The sequence below is a fragment of the Accipiter gentilis genome, chromosome 23, assembly GCF_929443795.1.
Source record: "Accipiter gentilis chromosome 23, bAccGen1.1, whole genome shotgun sequence".
NCBI lineage: Eukaryota > Metazoa > Chordata > Aves > Accipitriformes > Accipitridae > Astur > Astur gentilis.
In genome coordinates this window covers 1,948,568-1,967,720 of record NC_064902.1, presented here as the reverse complement: position 1 = coordinate 1,967,720, position 19,153 = coordinate 1,948,568, and the positions used below count along the sequence as shown (strand labels likewise).

Below are 19,153 nucleotides of genomic sequence, written 5' to 3'. Positions count from 1 at the left end.
CACAGTTTAAGAGGGAGGATGGAAGAGTTGGACTGAAAGAATGTTTCAGGAGTACAGCTCTGCCTTCTGCTTGAGTTGCCTGCTCCTGCATTCATCTGTTAGCCTAATTTTAGGCTGTCATAGAAGTCTGGAACTGTCTTGGAATAACTCACGTTCATGCCAAATAACAGAATTAATTCACTGAACAGCCTCAAAACAAAAGATTATATCAGCATTCCAAGACTCATGCTGATTGCCTGCAGGTTTCTATAGAGAACACATGGTGTTGATTTTCACCATCACAACCCCAAAGCCTGTATACAGGAGAAATATGCCCCATGCAGTATGGCCAGTCTCTATAGGTAGCCCACATCTGAGCAGACCTTTCTTGTAAGGTGTGGAATTTATCTGGCAAGACATACTAACATGATTCCATCAGTCTTGCAGCCCAGCCCCTCAGCCTATCAGTCAAATAATCCCCATCCCCTGCAATGAACTAATCCTAGTTCATTAAGATGCATGCTAGAAGCAAGGGCTAGAGTTTTATTAATGTTTAGTCTTTAGGTAGCACCCAAACCAGTTACTGGCTTTCAGCTGTGCCTATACACCACTCAAATACCTCCAAATATGGTCTCTAATAGATGAACTCTACTCTTAATCAGCAGCAGTGATACCGCACACCCCCACCCTCCACCACCACCCCTCCCCGAGCAACCAAATCATACAGGAGACTCGGCAGGTCAAAACACAAATGACTATTGTAGGTTGAAATGTGACCTCAGTTATAGTTCTGTAAATTCACATGTCAGTGGACTTATTTTTCGTTTGCAATAGCTGATCAGGATTAGTCCTTCCACAGCTTGCCAGCATATTGGCAACCCTGCCGGGAGTTAGAAAATACCAACCAAGGAATAAAAAGCACATGCATCTTACTACAGTCTTAACTAGAGCAGCTTGTATTTTGTCCAGTTCAGTTGCCGTATATTAAAATATGCTACCACCTTCCCATGCACAGCCTTGAACTCAGGTCAATACCATATTAATTTTGATTTCTATTGTAAGAAAAAAAAGCATTTCAGAGGATCTTTGATCACTTCCTCCAGACTTCCGGTTTTCTGATATCAGATCAATTATTCTTCTGCAGTTCACATGTTTTTGTGGATAGTCTGCACACCTATGGGTAAGAACTGGATTTTTAATTCTGCAAGTGAAGGCCCTAACCTTTTTTTTTTTTTTTTTTTTTTTTTTAATGAGAAATAAAATACAATGTCTTTAGAAGCAAAGTGGTGACAATCCCCAAAACAAGCTGCAGGGTATTATGGCGAACCCACAGCCAATAATTCGGACCTTGTTATCATTGATCAACGGTCACACTCCTTGAGAATCAAGGCATCCGCTTAATTATAATGGTCTAATGAATGTGGAACACATTCAGATTCATGTGTGTAATTTTAACGTTTCAGTCCTGTTTAGAGCACTTTTACAAGCTCTACAAGTTTGACTCAGCCACATTTTCGAAGAGGTAGTTTAAAAAAAAATACTCTTGAGGTAACAAGTATAAAATACTAAATGAATAAGTTAAAAGTAAAGTATCTGATAATTACAAATTCCCTAAATTACATGAATCTTCCAAGCGCGTAATGAGTATTGTAATAATGAGTCGATGAAGGTTCTTGCTGTCACAAGTAAAGAAAAGGAGACTACTAAGAAAGCCTGAACAAGTACACAGACTTCTCCCCAACACAGACGCTGCCTCCAGAAAATGGCAGGCAGCTGGCTCACACACAGCTTTGCCATACAAATGACTATTGAGCATGCATTTTGACTGAAAGCACTGGAAAATAATTATAAATAACCTTTTGCAATTATCAATACTAATATACGAGTCTTAAACCATACTGGGGATAGAAGTGTTCAGGAAATGTCATGTTATCTCTTACTGAACTTACCCAGGGTAGAAGATCCTGTATTCAAAATACAAATGGCATGCCAAGTAGAACCAATAAAACCCGCATTTTTAAAAAATCTCATTCTCTTTAATACTTTTTAAATAAAGTTATACTTTTTAAATAAAGTATTTTCTTAGATCAAAGACATCAAGACAGAAAGAATACAATGTACACATACCTGATGCTTCTTGAACTTTCACCTTCAGACCTGTAAAGTAATACACAAATACTTAGGGCATAATTACTTGCAGCATTTATAAGCCAGATGTCTAAAAATGGTAGACTCTCATGCATTCCCTCCCTTTGTATTTCAGTTAGTTTTTCTAAGGCTTGTTGTACTTTCCCTACTAACAAGACACTAAAAAAAGAAACCAGTCTACTTAGGTTTAGAATAAATCTATTAGAAGTTAAAAACCAGTTAACAGTTGAAGTCAATAACTGCAATATTAAAATATATGCTGACACGTTCAGAACCCTCAATAAAGACCTTCTGTAAACATGCACTAGCAAAGATTTATGTTCCATATTTGCAAGTGAAAAGCACCAGCCTCTGACATTATTCTAGAAGCAGACTAGCTTGTACTTTTTTTTTTTTTTAGCCTTTCTTCATTCTAACCGAAAAGGTCATAGGCAAATACGTTTAGGAATCTAATCCCCAGGCTTATTAGGCACTACTCAGAAGGGGCTACGGTTTGCAAATAAAACAATCTAAAATAGTTTAAAAACCCACACTTGTCTGAATTTCATAAACATGCAAAAATGAGGGATAAGATACAGCAAGTTACAGAAGCTCTTAGAGGGCATATTTTTCTCAAGTTGAGATGATTTTATCAATCAAAACTGGAACAAAGCCTCTCCCCCCTCCCCTCAATATCTTTTACGTAGGAAAATTTAGTGTCATTCATATTGACAAGGTTTCCTCCTCCGAAGAGAAACAGAAACATAATACTCCCAGCATTTCATGAACAAACACAAACTCCAAAAGAAAATATACAACCATTTTCCCAATTCTTTTCCTTCCTCACTCTAAACCAATCCAGTCTCAGTGCTGCAGAAGCCTTAAATACCTCAGCTGGCTCTGCAAAACCAGGAATCAAACATACAAAGCAAAGCAGGAGGTTCCAGAGCAAAACGAAGCCTCAAAACACTCTCTCCATGTCATAATCTTACCAGGGATCCAAATAAAAAGGTGATCAGTATGAACTTGCAAACTCTAGCACTTAAGTGACAATAAGGTAGCACCAAAGTTGCCTCCTCAAAATCAAAGACAAGGGTATTTCTTTAGTAACTAAAGACTCTTCCCTAGTCTGAGTGGGTAAAGAAAGAAAGGAAAAAAAAAAAAAAAAAGACCGATTTCTTATTACAATGACTTCCATCCACCTCCAGTGACAACTTGCATATTATGCTAGAGACAGTAGAAAGTTATGGCTACTAAAAGTTTTGTAAGTCTAATGCTAAAAAGCAAACAGTACTAAAATGTAATTTTCAGAATCTATTGTAGAAATAGGTACCAAAAATTGATGTTTTTCTTCTCCCCCCTTCACTACATGTTCTAACATCATTTTCTTCAAGCTCAAAGAAGTCTAGATGATTTTAAAAGCACAAGCTGAAAGGAAAGAAGGAAAAACGAACTTGGCCTCTTGCCCCATGAGATACTCCGGCAGTGGGAAGAGTGCTGTAATTCAGTGGACTGAGTGTAGGTTACAGAAAGGTGGCCGTGTATATCTACACGTAGGAATATCAGTTGATGTCCCTGACAGCTAACATCACAGAATAGTTTAAACCAGAAGCGGAATTAGCACAGTGGAAAAATTCTGTTGCCCAGAGCAAAGTGAATCAACTTCTGCCAGGAGGGAAGAATGCAGTAAGTAGCTGTAGTCCACAATCTCTCGATCTGGAACACCCAGCTGGGTTACTTGATTTTCTTCAAAATATTTTAACATCTAAACATGCACAAGACTTCAGAAGTGGTCTGCATTTCCATCCTGGCACCCTGCTCTAATAAGACAAGCAGTCTGACATCCCCCCTCCTCATACATCCCTTTTAACACATACAAGAACAGAGGTGAGGAAAGGATTGGCACAAGGCTAAATTCTAGCATCAGGTTGCAGCTTCATGAATTCAAAGCTCACACAGTATTAACTCATGAGTCTCTTTTGCTTCCCTTCTCATTTTTTAAAGCCTGTCGGGCCACTTTAAGTTGTCAGGTTTCTAGAGTATATGTATTCTCATAGACAAAAGGCAACTTTAAAGCAGTTTTTTCTACATGATAACCTTATCCCCGGAGGTTACCTGAATGCAAGGGAAGCAAGAGAAATGAACTCAGGCATCCCCATGAGTAATGAAAAAATTAATGAAGAAAGTGTTTAACTGACACCTTCCCACACAGTTTTCAGCAAATTGTATCTTGCAGAACATACACCTTACAATTGAAAAAGATGTTATATGTAATTGCTTGTACTATCAAGTTTTCAAATATAGCCGAGACAACTGGATGTTTAACCCCTTAACTTTCTGCCTTTCTTCTTGACTAGAATAACAAGACCACCCGGACCATCTAAACAGGGAAAAAGTCTTTGAGCGCTCAAAGCTTTCTGGGGTCACTAGAAGCAGCAGCCAGCCATCCTAGACCACCTATGACCATCAACTCACTATTCCGCTCACTGAAACTCAGGAATTATTTTAAGTAAGGCAAGGAAAAGTTGCAAGGTAAAGGCTGGCCCTCTGCAAGGTGCTCTTTTGCAGGGTTATGCTCCCTGCACCAAGGCTGGAACCAACCGCTCTCCCAAGCTGATCGTCTTCCAACTCAGCACAGCTAGCCACGAGGGAAGATGGGCCACTATCCCTTCTTTATTTTTAGAATCCCTGAAGGTAAAAAAAGCTGCTAAATTTGCATTTTCAAGGCTAAGATTTAGCCCAGTAAATTCCAAAGAGTTACTCAGAGATGGTCAATTTTACTCAGGGAATGAGTAATTGATTTGCAGGGCTGAATGAACACACTGCTGAAAAAACCAGCTACTTGTAGTATGAAATAAAGCATTAGATTTTCTTTAAGCATTCTTTAAAAGCCAGTATTTTAGATCAATATTTAATGTTATTGCTTATGCTGTAAGCATGTACTGGGCTCTAGATTATTTTTTTCCTTTTGACCCAGACAAAAGTAATGATACCATCACTGCTGAAAAAAGGAGAAAGGTAAAAATTTCTGGCAATATATTGCATTATTTCTTTTAAGGTAAACCTTAAAGGAGGAAAAGGCTATGATATCTACAATATCTTCTATGCTACAGTACTTTAAACAGAATATATTCTATTATATATCTAAGTTATAACAGTGAAGGGGTAAGTGTCACACAACTTTCTCCAAGATTTCTCCTCTAATCTCTGGCTGGTTTCCAATATTTCATTCTGAGTAGAACTAAAGATTAACCCTCACACCCCATTGAAGTGCAAGTTTGTCTTCTTCCTGACCCCAGGAACTTTATTCTCAGTAGGAAATATGGCAAAATATATCGTCTCTAAGATTGTTAGAGTCAGTAGAAGCAGAAATGACTTTGCTATTAGCAGTATTTACTGTAATTCCACTGCAAGCAGAGGCCAGGAGGAACAGGTATCATCATAACAAACCTTGAACCAAAAACTAAGTGCAAAGAAAAACAAAACCCCCAGTACTTAAGACTTACAGAAGACCACAAACCAAAGTGACTATTAAAATCCTGAATTATTTTTCTTTAGGTTTAAAGGAAGTACTGCCATCACCCTCCATCTGTCAGTCCACATCTGCTAATGAAATTTCAGAAGACATGTCCTTTCATGTTACCAAAATGACTTACTATCTTTTGCTTTGCATACCCAAGAGACAGTCACCACTATCCTATAAATACAGCAAGCAGGAAAATGACAGAGTTATCTTGGCTTCCAGTTGCTGAGTTGGCTGGCAATTTTTCAACAAAACATTCTTGGTGGGAGGTTGTCAGCTCATAAAAATTGAAAGCCATTTACAGGAATATCATAATTTTGAAGAAATCTTTGAGAATAGCACAAGACAGAAAAGCCACTCAAATTGGGAATGCGAGAGGTTCCCATTGGCAATCAGCAAGTCTCTTGTTCATTTAGCTGACAGTAGGGTCTTAAATCCCAGAAGCAGCACAGCTTCAGAAGCAAGCTTCATTCAGTGGCAGGTCTCTGGCTCACCCCTGCAAGGAAATCTTCTATTCTCTCCATTATCCCCCCCTTAAAGTATTAATAAACCAGCTGAAAGTCTTATGCCATCTGATTTGTTGTTTACACTTAAAAGTGAAACAGCACAATGTAATGCTGCTTCCAAAAGCAGCTTCAGGACCAGCTTTCCATCTGACTCATAGAAGTAATCATTTCAAAATAAAATCTTGTTCATAACCATTAAGGCATATTACATAGACTGATGTACACAACTACCCCTGCAACAATTTCAGCCTTAGCAGATACTTTATTTAAGCAATGAGTAGAGTTACAGCAATGTTCTATAAAAACAGATTATACAGAAACTAGGAACAGCAGTTTTAAAACTATTTGTTCAACATTCACGTTCAGGATGCAGAATTTTCCTTTACATGGCAGGGTAGAAAACCAGCCAAAAGCAGAACTGAAATCTTACTGTAAAACCCCACAAGCGGACAGGACTTTAATGTAGTTTCACAGCCCCACACTCACCCACATGGTAATAAGCCAAATCATATCTCCTCACCTATTTAGAGATGTCACTCCCATCAGCATACAGAGAACTGGGTAAAAGCCAAGGTTTATAACAGCGTGTCAAGCTTCCACACTAAGTAATCATACTCCATCTGAAATACATCTTCTTGCAAGTCAGAAGAACTAATTTTATTTTAGGAGACCTACTACAGGTATGAGTATACAGTAACCATATATTAAAGAGCAATCTAATTTCATTTTTTTACAAAAGGAAAGACTGAACCAAATCTTTACAGAGCAATAATAGAATCAATGCGTTTGATCAAGCCTTGCTTCGAGCACAGAACTTGCCTCAAGAAAGAAAACTATACCTGTTACAAGTTGTTCTTTTGTAGTATATGAAGTCTTTCAGCATTTGTAATGCAGAGGAATGGTTTACCTTCAAGGAAAAAAGCTTCGGGGAGAATTCATTAATGGCTATATAAACAATACTATTTATATCACAAATAGGCATCAGCGTGTTTCAGTATAAAGTTTCTATATATATGTTCTGAGGAGCAATTCAAAACAAGATAGAAGTTGCCAGGAAACTTCCAGCCCCATCTAAAGGCTATTAGAGCTACCTAGGATTTTTAGTTTACGCTATTGTGTCTGAATGACATGGCCCCTGTTGTGCCATGATGTGCAATACCCTGTTAAGTAAAGAAATGCTCTTATTCCAGGAGTCTGAAAAGAGTAGCCTTGCTTGCTGCACATACAGTCATATCAAGTATCTAAAACCTCAACGAGCTCAAAGGCAAGCACGCTTGTTGTCGTGCCCTTGCCCTCCTGCTAAGTAGGTCTAGATCAGCATCAGTGCACTGCCAGCAATGTACAAAAAAATGTGTCCAGTAACACCGGCATATGGGATGGAAGTTTTCCTTTCCAAAAAAATGGGTTAGTTTGCAAGACTTTGTATATTAGACAGGGTCAGAAAAATTCTACTGAGCTGAAGACTCTTAAAAGAAGTGACAAAATATTAAGTAAGACCTGTCCAGTCAGTAGCATTTTAACAAGGTAAGTTTCAGGATGAGAAAAATTATTCATTTCACCACTAATTATAGCCCTTTCAGCAGGATTCTGTTATTATGCATAACAGAATGAAAGAATGAGCATTCGCTGCAAAACCATGCTCTTGGGCCTGCCCATCACAGTAGTAAAAGAAAGAATAAATCAGTTACAGAAGTAGGATTACTGCACTGTATTTTGATTTAATGCTGAGATAAAAAAAACCACAAAAAACTATCTTGCACAGTAGGAAAACCACTATTTTCATGGATTATTTGAGAACAGTAATATCCTAATAGTCATTTTGTTCTTTTCCAAAGAATATGAGAAAGTCTAACAGCTACCTTGAATATAACTTGATTCAGCACCCTACTGGACAGGATCTCTAATAACTTTCTACAGAACAAAAAGTTTCTTTCAGAAGGTTACATCTGAAAAGTCACACATGATGCACGTTAGGGTTAGGAACAGATAAAATGCTGCTAGTAATAAGCAATCTTTGGAAAGATGTGTGCAGTCAGAATAAAGGTAAGTTCAAAGATGTCAAAAGAAAAAGCAGCATAAACTGAGCTTCCCTATCGCAATGCCAGTCAAGGTTTTCTCACTACTTTACTCTTCAGAGGTATGCTTATTAAATCAAGTCATCTGCATATTGAAAACAGGAAAAAGCATACAGAAGTTTTTCCTCGAAAAGAAGAATGATAACAGAAAGAGACCCACATATCATTGATGTGATTTTTTTTTTTTTTAACTTAAACTGCTAGAAGTGTTCCAATGTCACAAATCAGAACAAGTATTTACCTAATAGACTAGAAAGACGTGTTTTATTTTAGTGAGCATAAAGCATTTGACCTACCAATATTCAGCAAACTGAAGGACTGGCATATAACAAACAGCCTTCAAACTTGGCACCACATCTTTGCCATCATTTCTTCACCTCCCAAATAATGACTGGACATATTGCCAGGGGAATTTCTTAATACAAGATGACTGAAGTTGTTCTAGCATCTCCACATCCATCTCTTCCACCCTGAAGCCTACAGGAATTGAACAGGAGATGGGCAGCAGTCATTAGCACCACCCAAAAACCAGCACCAAGAGTAGAACCACAATACCATTGTGGGTAGCAATGCTCAGAGACCACTGAACACACCAGCAGGACTCCAGTGGCTTCTGGTGAAGTCTTTCCTCTCCACTACTTTCTCACACTGGTCTCATCTGATCAGGAAAAAGCCAGCACTTGGCTCAAAGGCTTCGTCCCAGAGAAGGTGTAGTTCAGCCTGAGGCTAGGAACTGCTCACCTTAGTTTCTCCCTCTGTACGTGCATCATCCCAGTTTTGCTTTGATCCAGCAGTTTCCTCGGAAGGAAACTATGGAGCAATCAGCTTAAACCTCTCCTGCCTGCTGCTGAAATACACATCAACACTAGCCCATGGACATATGTGAGAAAAGACAGCAAAATCTGGTACTGCAAAGGCACAGCACCTAACTAATATCACAGCTGCTTCAATATCACTGAAATGATGGGCCCAATAATCCTTGTGATGTTTTTATTGCATACAGTTAGAAATACAACACTATCTCAACAGCAGTAGATTCCTAGTCTGCAGCATCCCTAATTTCAGAAGTCTCTGGCTATTACAGTAACTGCTTAAAGCACACAGAGCGCTTACAGGCAGGGCAAGGGGAGAGTTGTACCTCTTCCAAAAAGGGAGCTACATCAAGATAACCCAGCAGTTCTTGTACACTCCAACTTCCAAGCTCACAAACCCAAACTGGTCATGCCAAAGCAGCAGCCAAAGTCACCAATTCAAAGGCGACTCAGAACTGTACTGACAGGAATCAGCATTTATTCATCTCTGCCCCACAGCCTGTGTGAAAGGAGGGTCTATTTTGGATGCACGTCCTGTTCACAAGAGGCTATCAGCCCCCAGCCATGCCAGCTCCCGGACAGCTCGTTGTATTGGGTTTGCGTGGCAAGGTTTTGGTAGCAGAGGGGCTACAGGGGTGGCTTCTGTGAAAAGCTGTCAGAAGCTTTCCCCACGTCTGATGGGGATCCGCTGCTGGCCAAGGCCAAGCCCATCAGCGATGGTGGTAGCGCCTCTGGGAGAACAGATTTAAGAAGGGAAAAAAGCACCTGTGAAACAGAAACTGCAGCCAGAGAGAGGAGTGAGAACATGTGAGAAACAACCCTGCAGACCCCAAGGTCAGTGAAGGAGGGGGAGGAGATGGTCCAGGTGCCGGAGCAGAGATTCCCCTGCAGCCCGTGGTGATGAAGACCATGGTGAGGCAGACTGTCCCCCTGCAGCCCAGGGAGGTCCACAGGGGAGCAGATCTCCACCCGCAGCCTGGGGAGGACCCCACATCGGAGCAGGTGGGTTCCCAAAGGAGGCTGTGACCCCATGGGAAGCCCGTGCTGGAGCAGGCTCCTGGCAGGACCTGTGGCCTGTGGAGAGAGGAGCCCACGGAGCAAGTTTTCTGGCAGGACTTGTGACCCCGTGGGAGCAGTCTGTGCCTCAAGGACTGCAGCCCATGGGAGGGACCCATGCTGGAGCAGTTGATGAAGAACTGCAGCCTGTGGGAAGGACTCACATTGCAGAAGTTCGTGGCGGACTGTCTCCCATGGGAGGGACCCCACGCCGGAGCAGGGGAAGAGTGAGGAGCCCTCCTTCTGAGGAGGAAGGAGCAGCAGAGGCAACGTGTGATGAACTGACCCCAACCCCATTCCCCTGCGCTGCTGGGAGAGGGGGGACGTAGAGAATTCAGAAGTGAAGCTCTGCCCAGTAAGAAGGGAGGGGTAGGGGGAAGGTGTTTTAAGATTTGGTTTTGTTCCTCATTATCCTAATCTGATTTGATTGGCAATAAATTAGGTTAATTTTCCCCAAGTCAAGCCTGCTTTGCCTGTGATGGTAATGGGTGAGTGATCTCTCCCCGTCCTTATCTCAAGCCACAACCCTTTCATTATAATTTCTCTCCCCCGTGTCCAGCTGAGGAGGGGGGGTGATGGAGCGGCTTTGGTGGGCACCTGGTATCCAGCCAGCGTCAACCCACCACACTCATGCTCTCTGGAAGTTCTAGGGAGACTGCATACTAACCAGCCGGGATCATACCTGACTGGCAAGGAAACTACCACCTCTTTCAGTTTGGATGGGGTCTGTAATTAAGAGACTCCCACAGCCCAAACCGCCAAGCCAGTTCAAAAGACAGCACAGGGTCAACATTTATGAGATAGTTCTCTTTTTTCAATTATTGAAGGGCCGAGAGCTGTAACACTTCCCCTCAAGCATTTTAGATAGTCTTTACAATTGCTGCCTGAAATCCTTCAGACTAATACTGCTACCTCATTAACAAGCATGTCTGATAAATCCTTTTAAATTAAAATAAAATGGGCGATGGAACAAAACTGCACTGCAGTAAAATGCAAGTCATTCACGTAGTTGGGAGGTTTGAAGTCTGGCTCCCTCCACTTCTTCATAGCAGGATCTCAGCCTACGGGGCAGGACGCACCCCCTGGTATGCTGCACTAGGACTCAAAGTCGCTTCGGTCCATCTCCAGTTTTTCCACTGGAAAAGTGAAAACTGCATGTGTGTGTGTTTCCAATGCAATTAGTGAAAAACATCATAACAGAATCCCGCAGAAAAGGCACACCACAGACTATGCTCAGTGAAAGTCGTAGGAAAAACCTTTGCCCCTAAACCAGATGATGCTCTTACCTAAAAGGTGAGTGTGCTCCAGAGATATGTGTAATCCTGAAGCATTTTTTAACATACAAGTTTCACTGCTTATAACCAAAACCAAAAATGAGGGTTCTTCTCACATATTCTGCAGCAAACACTATAAATTAAAATCAGATTAGTTGTTTAACTCTTCTATTCTTGCTCTTAACCAAAACTCAATACTTGGAAGACGCAATTTTCCAAAATGCCCTCTCCAATTTCTAGTACCAGAAATCGGCATTTTGCACCATATTACCTGTATTATAATAAACAAAGTTTCCCGTAAAGATGAATTCTCCTCTTATTCCACATCAGATACGATCTTGAATTCCTCTGCACTAGCAGCAATAGGTGAACAATGCAGAACTGTACCTCTAATTACTAAGTATCAGTTTTACTGGCTTACAGTTATACCAGTCCAGTATTTATAGCAGGACAGTTTATTCTGTTGCAGAAAAGCAGCAAAACAGAGGAATCTGTAAAAGCTAACTTCCCCATATTATTTGATGGAACTGTAGCTCAGAAGTTTATACATGCATTTATATTGGCACTTTAAGTAGTGTCAGTTTATATTTTACTCATTATATTCTGACTAGATGTACAGCTTTGTTTGTATTGTCTCTAGCAAGTGAGCAGCCCTTCCACCCAGTGCATCAGTTTCTTATATTATTACAGTGCGTCTACTGTCAAAGTGAGGAGACACCTTTTCATTAACAGAATTAAAGAAAACCCATGACAGGCTGCACAGCCTCCCAAGAAATACCACAGGAGTTATAATGGTACCAACCTCATGCTAAGGCCTCAGGACTCTTGGTCACTTCAAGACACAGGAAAAAAGTATTCTTTGATAGTGTTCCATGCTTTTAAATGCTGGTTTCATGTTATGGTGAACATATTGAAAGCTTTCTGTTTCATTATTCTTAATGCTTCACACGCTTTAATTCACGGGGCACCATTCCGCTGCTCATACATGATGTGTATTCATACCCTCAGAAAAAACCATAAATACATTTTGACTGCAGAAAAGCAAGGAAGAGTTTAGATATGATTTTCCATTACCAAAAGTGCAAAAGGAGTTTCAGCTGAAGTCCCAAACAGTATAAAACTTAAAACTCATATCAGAACTATATACGAACTAAATTTGGGCTGGTGCTTAGACTAATGGATCTCATTGTAGATCATGCATGAAAGTACACCATCTCCCATGTGAAATGGCATCATGAAGACAAGTTAATACAAGGGTAAATATATGAATCACTAGCTGCAAGATTCAATGTAACTTATATAAGAAGCATTTTCAGGCACCTTTCTGAAATTTTAAAAGAGGAAAAAAAGACAGCAGGTGCCCATTTACCATTGTATACCATAGCAACAAAGTAGATAATCACCAGTTATGCTGCTGGAACTGTTCCTCTATGACCAACCTACCCAGGGTTCTTACTTGTAAACAGAGAATTACCAGGTTATGGCAATTCTCCCCAAGTACACTGATATCAGTGCAATGAATTCTACCACGCTAGGGAGGAAGGAGGTATAGCAAGAAAGAATTCTGTATTAAAGCACAACATATGACTGACTGCTTAAAAAGGACCTATTTGAGAAGTTTACCAAATCGACTGGATATTAGACCTACAACCGCCAATTAACAATGTTCACTGAAAAAGCACACTATTTCACAGAGAATGTAACTTATCACACTCTTTTTGTCCTATATTTCCTCCAACTCCTATTCAAGTAACTTAGGTTTTAGCTATCTTAAGTAAGTGAGAGTACAATATTGCAGGTGCCTCTTTTTTTTTTTTAATACAGATCTATGCGCAGTCTTCAAGTGTCTGCCTGCATGCGCGCATATTTGTGGAGATCACCTCCATCCTAGGATGCATCCTTCCGTTCCGGCTCTTGGAATGCATTGCTCATGTGGCAGTGACTACCAAAACCTCTTCAGTCCTTACAAAAGGTGTTGCACACACAGACGCTTCTAGTAACCACGTTAAGAGAATAAATTCTAATTGTGAGCCTGGACAGGAACATTGAAAACAGCCATTTCCTTAAATAGCAGATGTCATTTTTGTCTTTTAAAGCGAAACTGTTAAACCCAAGCAGACATGTCCCTCAATCCACAAGCAGCAGACAATACTTAAACCCCATAGATAACTTACTAGGTTCTATGATGAAATACCATGGAAGTGCAGCTACTGGCATATGGTCTCCATAAAGAGCTTGTTATATCTATTCCTGGACTGTGTACAGCCACTACTGTCCAAGAAATGTCTATTCCAAACTCTCAGTAATCTCTGATGAGAGATTCATAGAAAGATCAGCTTGATTTCATTGCCCAGCCACCACTGTTGCACATGCTACTGAGCTTCAGGCCAGCGAGCGGTTGGGCCGAACATATCCTCTCCCCACTCACCTTGTTCATCTAGGACGCGGTTTTTTAGTAACCTAGCTTCTCTTCTTCCCTTAATGTCTGAAAATAGTTTGAAGCAACGGACAGGACACAAAGGCCCGCGTGTTTTCACAAAAAGCAACCCCCTCCACAGCCTGTGCTATGTGCTTTACATCAAGGTTATAGATACCATCTGTCTGCTCAGCGAGAGGCAGAGGAACATGCTTCCTCCAGCATGCAAATAAAGACCCACACTGGGCAGATGCTACATCACACCACCACCTGGATAGCCTGGAACAGCCTTCCATACCTGAATATTTCACAAAAACAGTTAAACACCCATAAAACTCAGCATACAGATGCAACTACCTCAGGGCACTTTTAGCTAACTGGAGAAATATTGTTATCCTCCGCACACTATTGTCCGTGTTACCTGGGGGAAAGGAAGGGAGACGCAATTTCTTCTTTTCAGGGAACACGTCAATACAGCTGTGTGCGGACTTCTTAACAGAAAGCTACCGAGAAATATTTTTACGTTTCTGTCCAAAGTGTTTGCTGCCCATCTCTGGAAGGGGAAGCAATTAAGCTGGAGGATAAGTTAAAAAGCATCCTCTCTCACATACCCCCGAGAAGCCTGACATATGTCACAAAAGCACCACCATTTCTGGCTGGTTACACTCCTCGCAGACAGGCTCATTCAGAATGCAATCCCTTTATGCGTACTACAGAGTAGGACAGAAAATGATCTGTGGAATAGAATACAGCCAAGCAGAACACAGAGGAAAAAAAGCTTTGTTTACAAAAGTTTTCATTATCCTTCCCCGCAGCAGGTAGCAGTAAGGGTTTCGTGAAATTAATGCCTCCAGAACAACGCATCACTGTGCAGAAAAGGCTCTGCAGTTTCCACTTGCTTTACAAGAAGCCCAGCACCAATACCTGTCTCATGAGATTAAACAATTAGAATCCGCAGTGAAGCCAATTTATGATCTAAGTAAGAATATTGCCAAAGAGCCATATGGAAGGGAAGTAAATATTTTGCTTTGATAAGTGGGGGTGCTCTTAAAGTCAGCATCAGAATACAGACTTCAATCTGAAGAGATAACCGATTAAAATATCTTGGGCTTATGACCTCTCAAAACCACTTCACCTGTTTTCCTATTGCCCCCCCCCCCCCCCCCCCCTTACCGTTTCAATTGTTTGTAATTTGTAATTGCTTATAAGAAAACAACTAATGTTACAAAAATTGAGATGGTGTATCTGCTTCAATTCTGTTTGAAAAACATGTCATCCCTATCTTATTAATCATTTTACAAATGAGCCAATTCTTTTTTTCCCCTGCAGCTGAAACTTTTTAAACCACTTACTATTTCACCTCTGACCTGCAGACTTGTCTATCCCTACCACAGCTCAGGAACCAGTAACCTCACAATCAAAACTCCTTTAGATGTTTCTTTACAGCTCAGTTAATTGAGTGAGTTTTGGTTTGTTGTTTTGTTTTTTTAATAGCTGAGGAAGTGAGAATGCAACTTAACCCCAGAAGTAATGAAGAACTGCATAGTATATTTTTAATATATAACTGCACATCAGAAATGTCTAAGTTAGTTCAATGATATTGTGACCACCTTTACTTTATGAGCAAGCAGAAAACAACTTTTCTGCAGAATTATGAAGTATTAAGAAGTGTTAGCATATGGCGTTCCTCTGTACTGAATATATCTACAGAAGGCATTATTCTAGCTTAAATTAAGAGTGATCACAAGTGGCAAACCACTAGACAGGATTATTTCTGATTGCCTTTCCATTTACAGGTAAGGCCTTACAAAGAAAGAAAAATATCTTTAAAACTGGAGTTTCGCTATAGAGTGCATCCTTTCATCTTACATTTAAAATAACAGTCAAGATGCAAGTAGGGCTTTTTCAACAGTCATGGCTCTAATTAAAATACTTCCTTATAGACGTCCTTGCCTCTAATGGCAGCTAAATGCTTTTCAGAATATGAAGAGATCTACAGCAGAACACTTGACCATCAATTTAGCCTCTAAACATGGAATCATCAGCCATAAACATTTTGAAAATTATCAAATCAAGCTTCATCTTTCATTTGTATCAAGTATTTGTATTTTCCTTAATAAAATTATCTGTCTGCAGAGGGTTGTTGTCAAAATGTATTTTAGATATACATGTGGATCAATTAGGGTTAGAGCAAGCAGCCAAGAAGCCTTCAGCAAGAATGAGCAATTTTCTGCACATGGAATTTATGTCTTTAATCCTCAGGCTTTGGAGACCATTACATCTTTACACTTATCTTTCATACAAGACAAGACCTCACTGTGTTTATTCTATAAGGAGAAAGAACAAACAGTAAAACTTATGGGGACATAGCTGGTGTCAATCTTCCACCCGAGGGATTCATTCAGTCATTGATTCAACAATAATTGGAAATCAAAATCCAGCATCCGAAACCTCCCTACCCAATTTAAACCAGAGTACTTCACAGATAAAGTTTTCAGTGTAAACTACACTTAAGTCTTATTTCAAAAGAGGCATCTGCACATTAAATTCCACACACAAATTATTAGAAGTCCAAGTGTCTTGTCATTAAAATGGCAGTTACCTTTCAGAAAAATAAAATGGTGCTTTTAGAGCACAAACTAGATGTCACACTAAGATGCAAGAGAAGTATTAAAGCCTTAACGTACTTAACCTCTGAATTAATCTCATGGCCTACACTGGCAGTATTTGGGATGATGCCAAACATGAAGAAACCTGAAACATTTGGAGACACACAACTTGCTCCCAGTGGACTTGACATGTCTTTCACTGGGAAGAGACATGTCACCACTCAAGACAGGAGCTGTTTGACTTTCCAGATCATTTCTGGTAGATGTTTAATTCCCAATCATTCTTTGCTAACTAACCATGTTAATCTGCCCATGAAGTCAACCTGACTTCAGTGGCCGCACGGGTATACAAATTGCAACCTGAGTTTTGTTGCCATTGATATAACCCATTTCTCCAATTACGTCTAAATTAGAAAGCCCAAAACGATGAGGACAAAAACAAGTGTATATTCTAGTACTATAAATCATTAGACAGAAGGCATAAAGAATGGCATTGAAGTCTTAAAGTTGTTTGATCTCATCTACTCAGTTAAATCTTTAGAAGCACTGTAATTTATAACTACTAAGTCTCTGCAAGCAGAAATTAAAAAAACTGCCCTACTATAAGAGAAAATCGCATAGAGAGAATTCTTGGCTTCTTTTTAGATGCCTGGAGGCCTCAGTTTCAATTATAATGGCTGTACTTAGAGCTAATGGCTTTCTTGCTCTTAGTCAGATTCCATCTGTCCTAATACCTGCAGTGGTTATTGACTGAGCCATCCCCAATATAAAATGCCCTTCCTAGATAATCTTGAGGTTACAATTTCTTGAAATTATTCTGGCACTGGATGGAACAACATAGCGCAGTTCTTATCTTCTGAAAAATGCCTTCAGATTTTGGGGGTTGGTTTGTTTGTTTGGCTTGGGGGAAGGAGGTGGTGTTTGGCATTATTTGTGGGTTTGGTTTTTTCCCTTCCTTAGAATCAGTTCCCCAAATGCAAGCTTCAGTATGATTACAACTTTCAGGGAGAGTTTTAACAAGTAATCCATTCAGCTTTCAGAAGCATTACTTCAAATACCTTCTTTGTGCTCCGTAAGTGTTACCCAAACACTCCTGAGAGCTCCCTGTGCTACTGGGCTTTACCTGGTTTTCCCTCAGTTCACTGGTATTTTCAATATCCCCTTGACATTGATACTTTTTTTTTTTTTTTTCTTTAGATCAAAGCACTCTCCAACAGCTCATACTGACCTAGGGACAACCAATGAGTCTTTACAGGCATTGTTGTGGTTGGGGGTTCGGGGTTTTTTTTGTAGTTGTTTGTGTTTTTAAACCCTCACAGCATTACAAAACTAAATCACATTTTGTGTCATTGTTCACAGTAATACGTTTCAGCCCTGATTTTTGGCAGCATACTCTCTCAAGTGAAAGCAGAGCATGTATCTATCCATTTACCCATAGTAACAGCACATTCCTGGTTCTGTTTCTGTACCTTTGAGGTTAGTTCTTCCTGCTAAAAAACACTTTATGACCTTTTACACGTCCGTCCCCGCCCCCCCCCCCCCCACAAAAAAAAAAAGTCCTTTAAAGAACAGGGGGACACCAGGACTTCATTAAGCATTATCTTATCAAGTTGACGCACATGGATGTGGGGCCATCTGCCCCACTGCAGCCACAGCAGTTCAGCCCAGAGGACCCAAGCCCTTGTTCCCTTCAAGACCGGGACTTGCCTTCTCGCCCGTTCCTTCGGCACAGCGAGCAGAGGGCAGGGCTGGGAAGTAAACGCAGAGTCGGCTGCTAGCTCGTGCAAGAACTTTGCATCGTTTCTATATATTCATTATACAGAGATATAAGAAAGCCCGGTTCATGTGGCAAGTAAGATTATTCCCGCAGTGACATTCTCAGTATTATTTTTACTGCCAATACATTTCATCTCAGCATTTTCACTTCTTAAAAGAAGCATTCGTTCCACAGCTCTGCGGCTCCAGGATATTTAAACCTTAGTATTGCACAACTGAAGATACCACAACAGACATCATTTGTCCTCCCCACTACCTTTCTTCACCTCCTTTTGCCCTTGCTTGCTGCGCTGAAATAATGTGAAGATTCTCACTGGTCCCCCACTGCCAGAAAGTCCAGGTGACCTCTGGAGCATTACTTAACTTTTCAAAGTTTACTGCAACAAAGCCTGACCGCGCCTGCATTCCAGCATGCTCTCCTTCCTTTCTTTTGATTTATGGACATGCATTCAAGGCATCTGCCCTGTACTTCCAGCCCCAAGTATTGTCTTTAACAGTTCCTTTGCCACCACTTTTTAGTCTCTTTTTGCTCTGTAAATGTGCACCATTAATGCAAAACAGGACCTGCCGTTTACTCCACAAACTAACATATTTAGGTGAGAGCACACCGGTATGAAAAAGTTTTCAGAGGAAATAAAATGGGGGTGGGAGGGGAAAACCAGCAGGTGTATGACTTAGCCATATAACACCAAGTTTTAGCGAAGTTCAAAGACAGCACTTATTTGGCTTTGTGCCTTCTGTTCAAAATATGATAATGTGGTTTTATTTGGCTGTTGTAAAAGAAGTCTATAAACAAATGAATTTACTTTTAGCAGTGCTTGAGCTGCTAGAAAAATTTAAATAATGCCCAATGACTGGTACCGGCACAAGCAAATAAAATATGATAATATTTGTCTGGCACTCAGTACATTAACTGCTTAACCAGGCTTTGCCTTCTAGGGGGTTAACACTCAAAATGTGTAAGAAATTTAATATATTCAACTTTGTAAAACAACACAAT

At 40.3% G+C, this 19,153-nt stretch overlaps 1 protein-coding gene across 12 annotated transcripts in view; it reads right to left on the bottom strand.

Moving 5' to 3' along the window:
- IQSEC1 (IQ motif and Sec7 domain ArfGEF 1) overlaps nt 1–19,153 on the bottom strand; it is a 359,237-nt gene that overhangs the window by 279,674 nt on the left and 60,410 nt on the right. For 10 of the 12 annotated variants that reach the window (XM_049826619.1, XM_049826620.1, XM_049826622.1 and 7 more), the window contains exon 2: nt 2,107–2,136. The exons of the other annotated variants lie outside the window; for them this stretch is intronic. In XM_049826619.1, the coding sequence (XP_049682576.1) occupies nt 2,107–2,136 (30 nt within the window). The remainder of the gene's footprint in view (nt 1–2,106; nt 2,137–19,153) is intronic. 12 annotated transcript variants of the gene reach the window in all.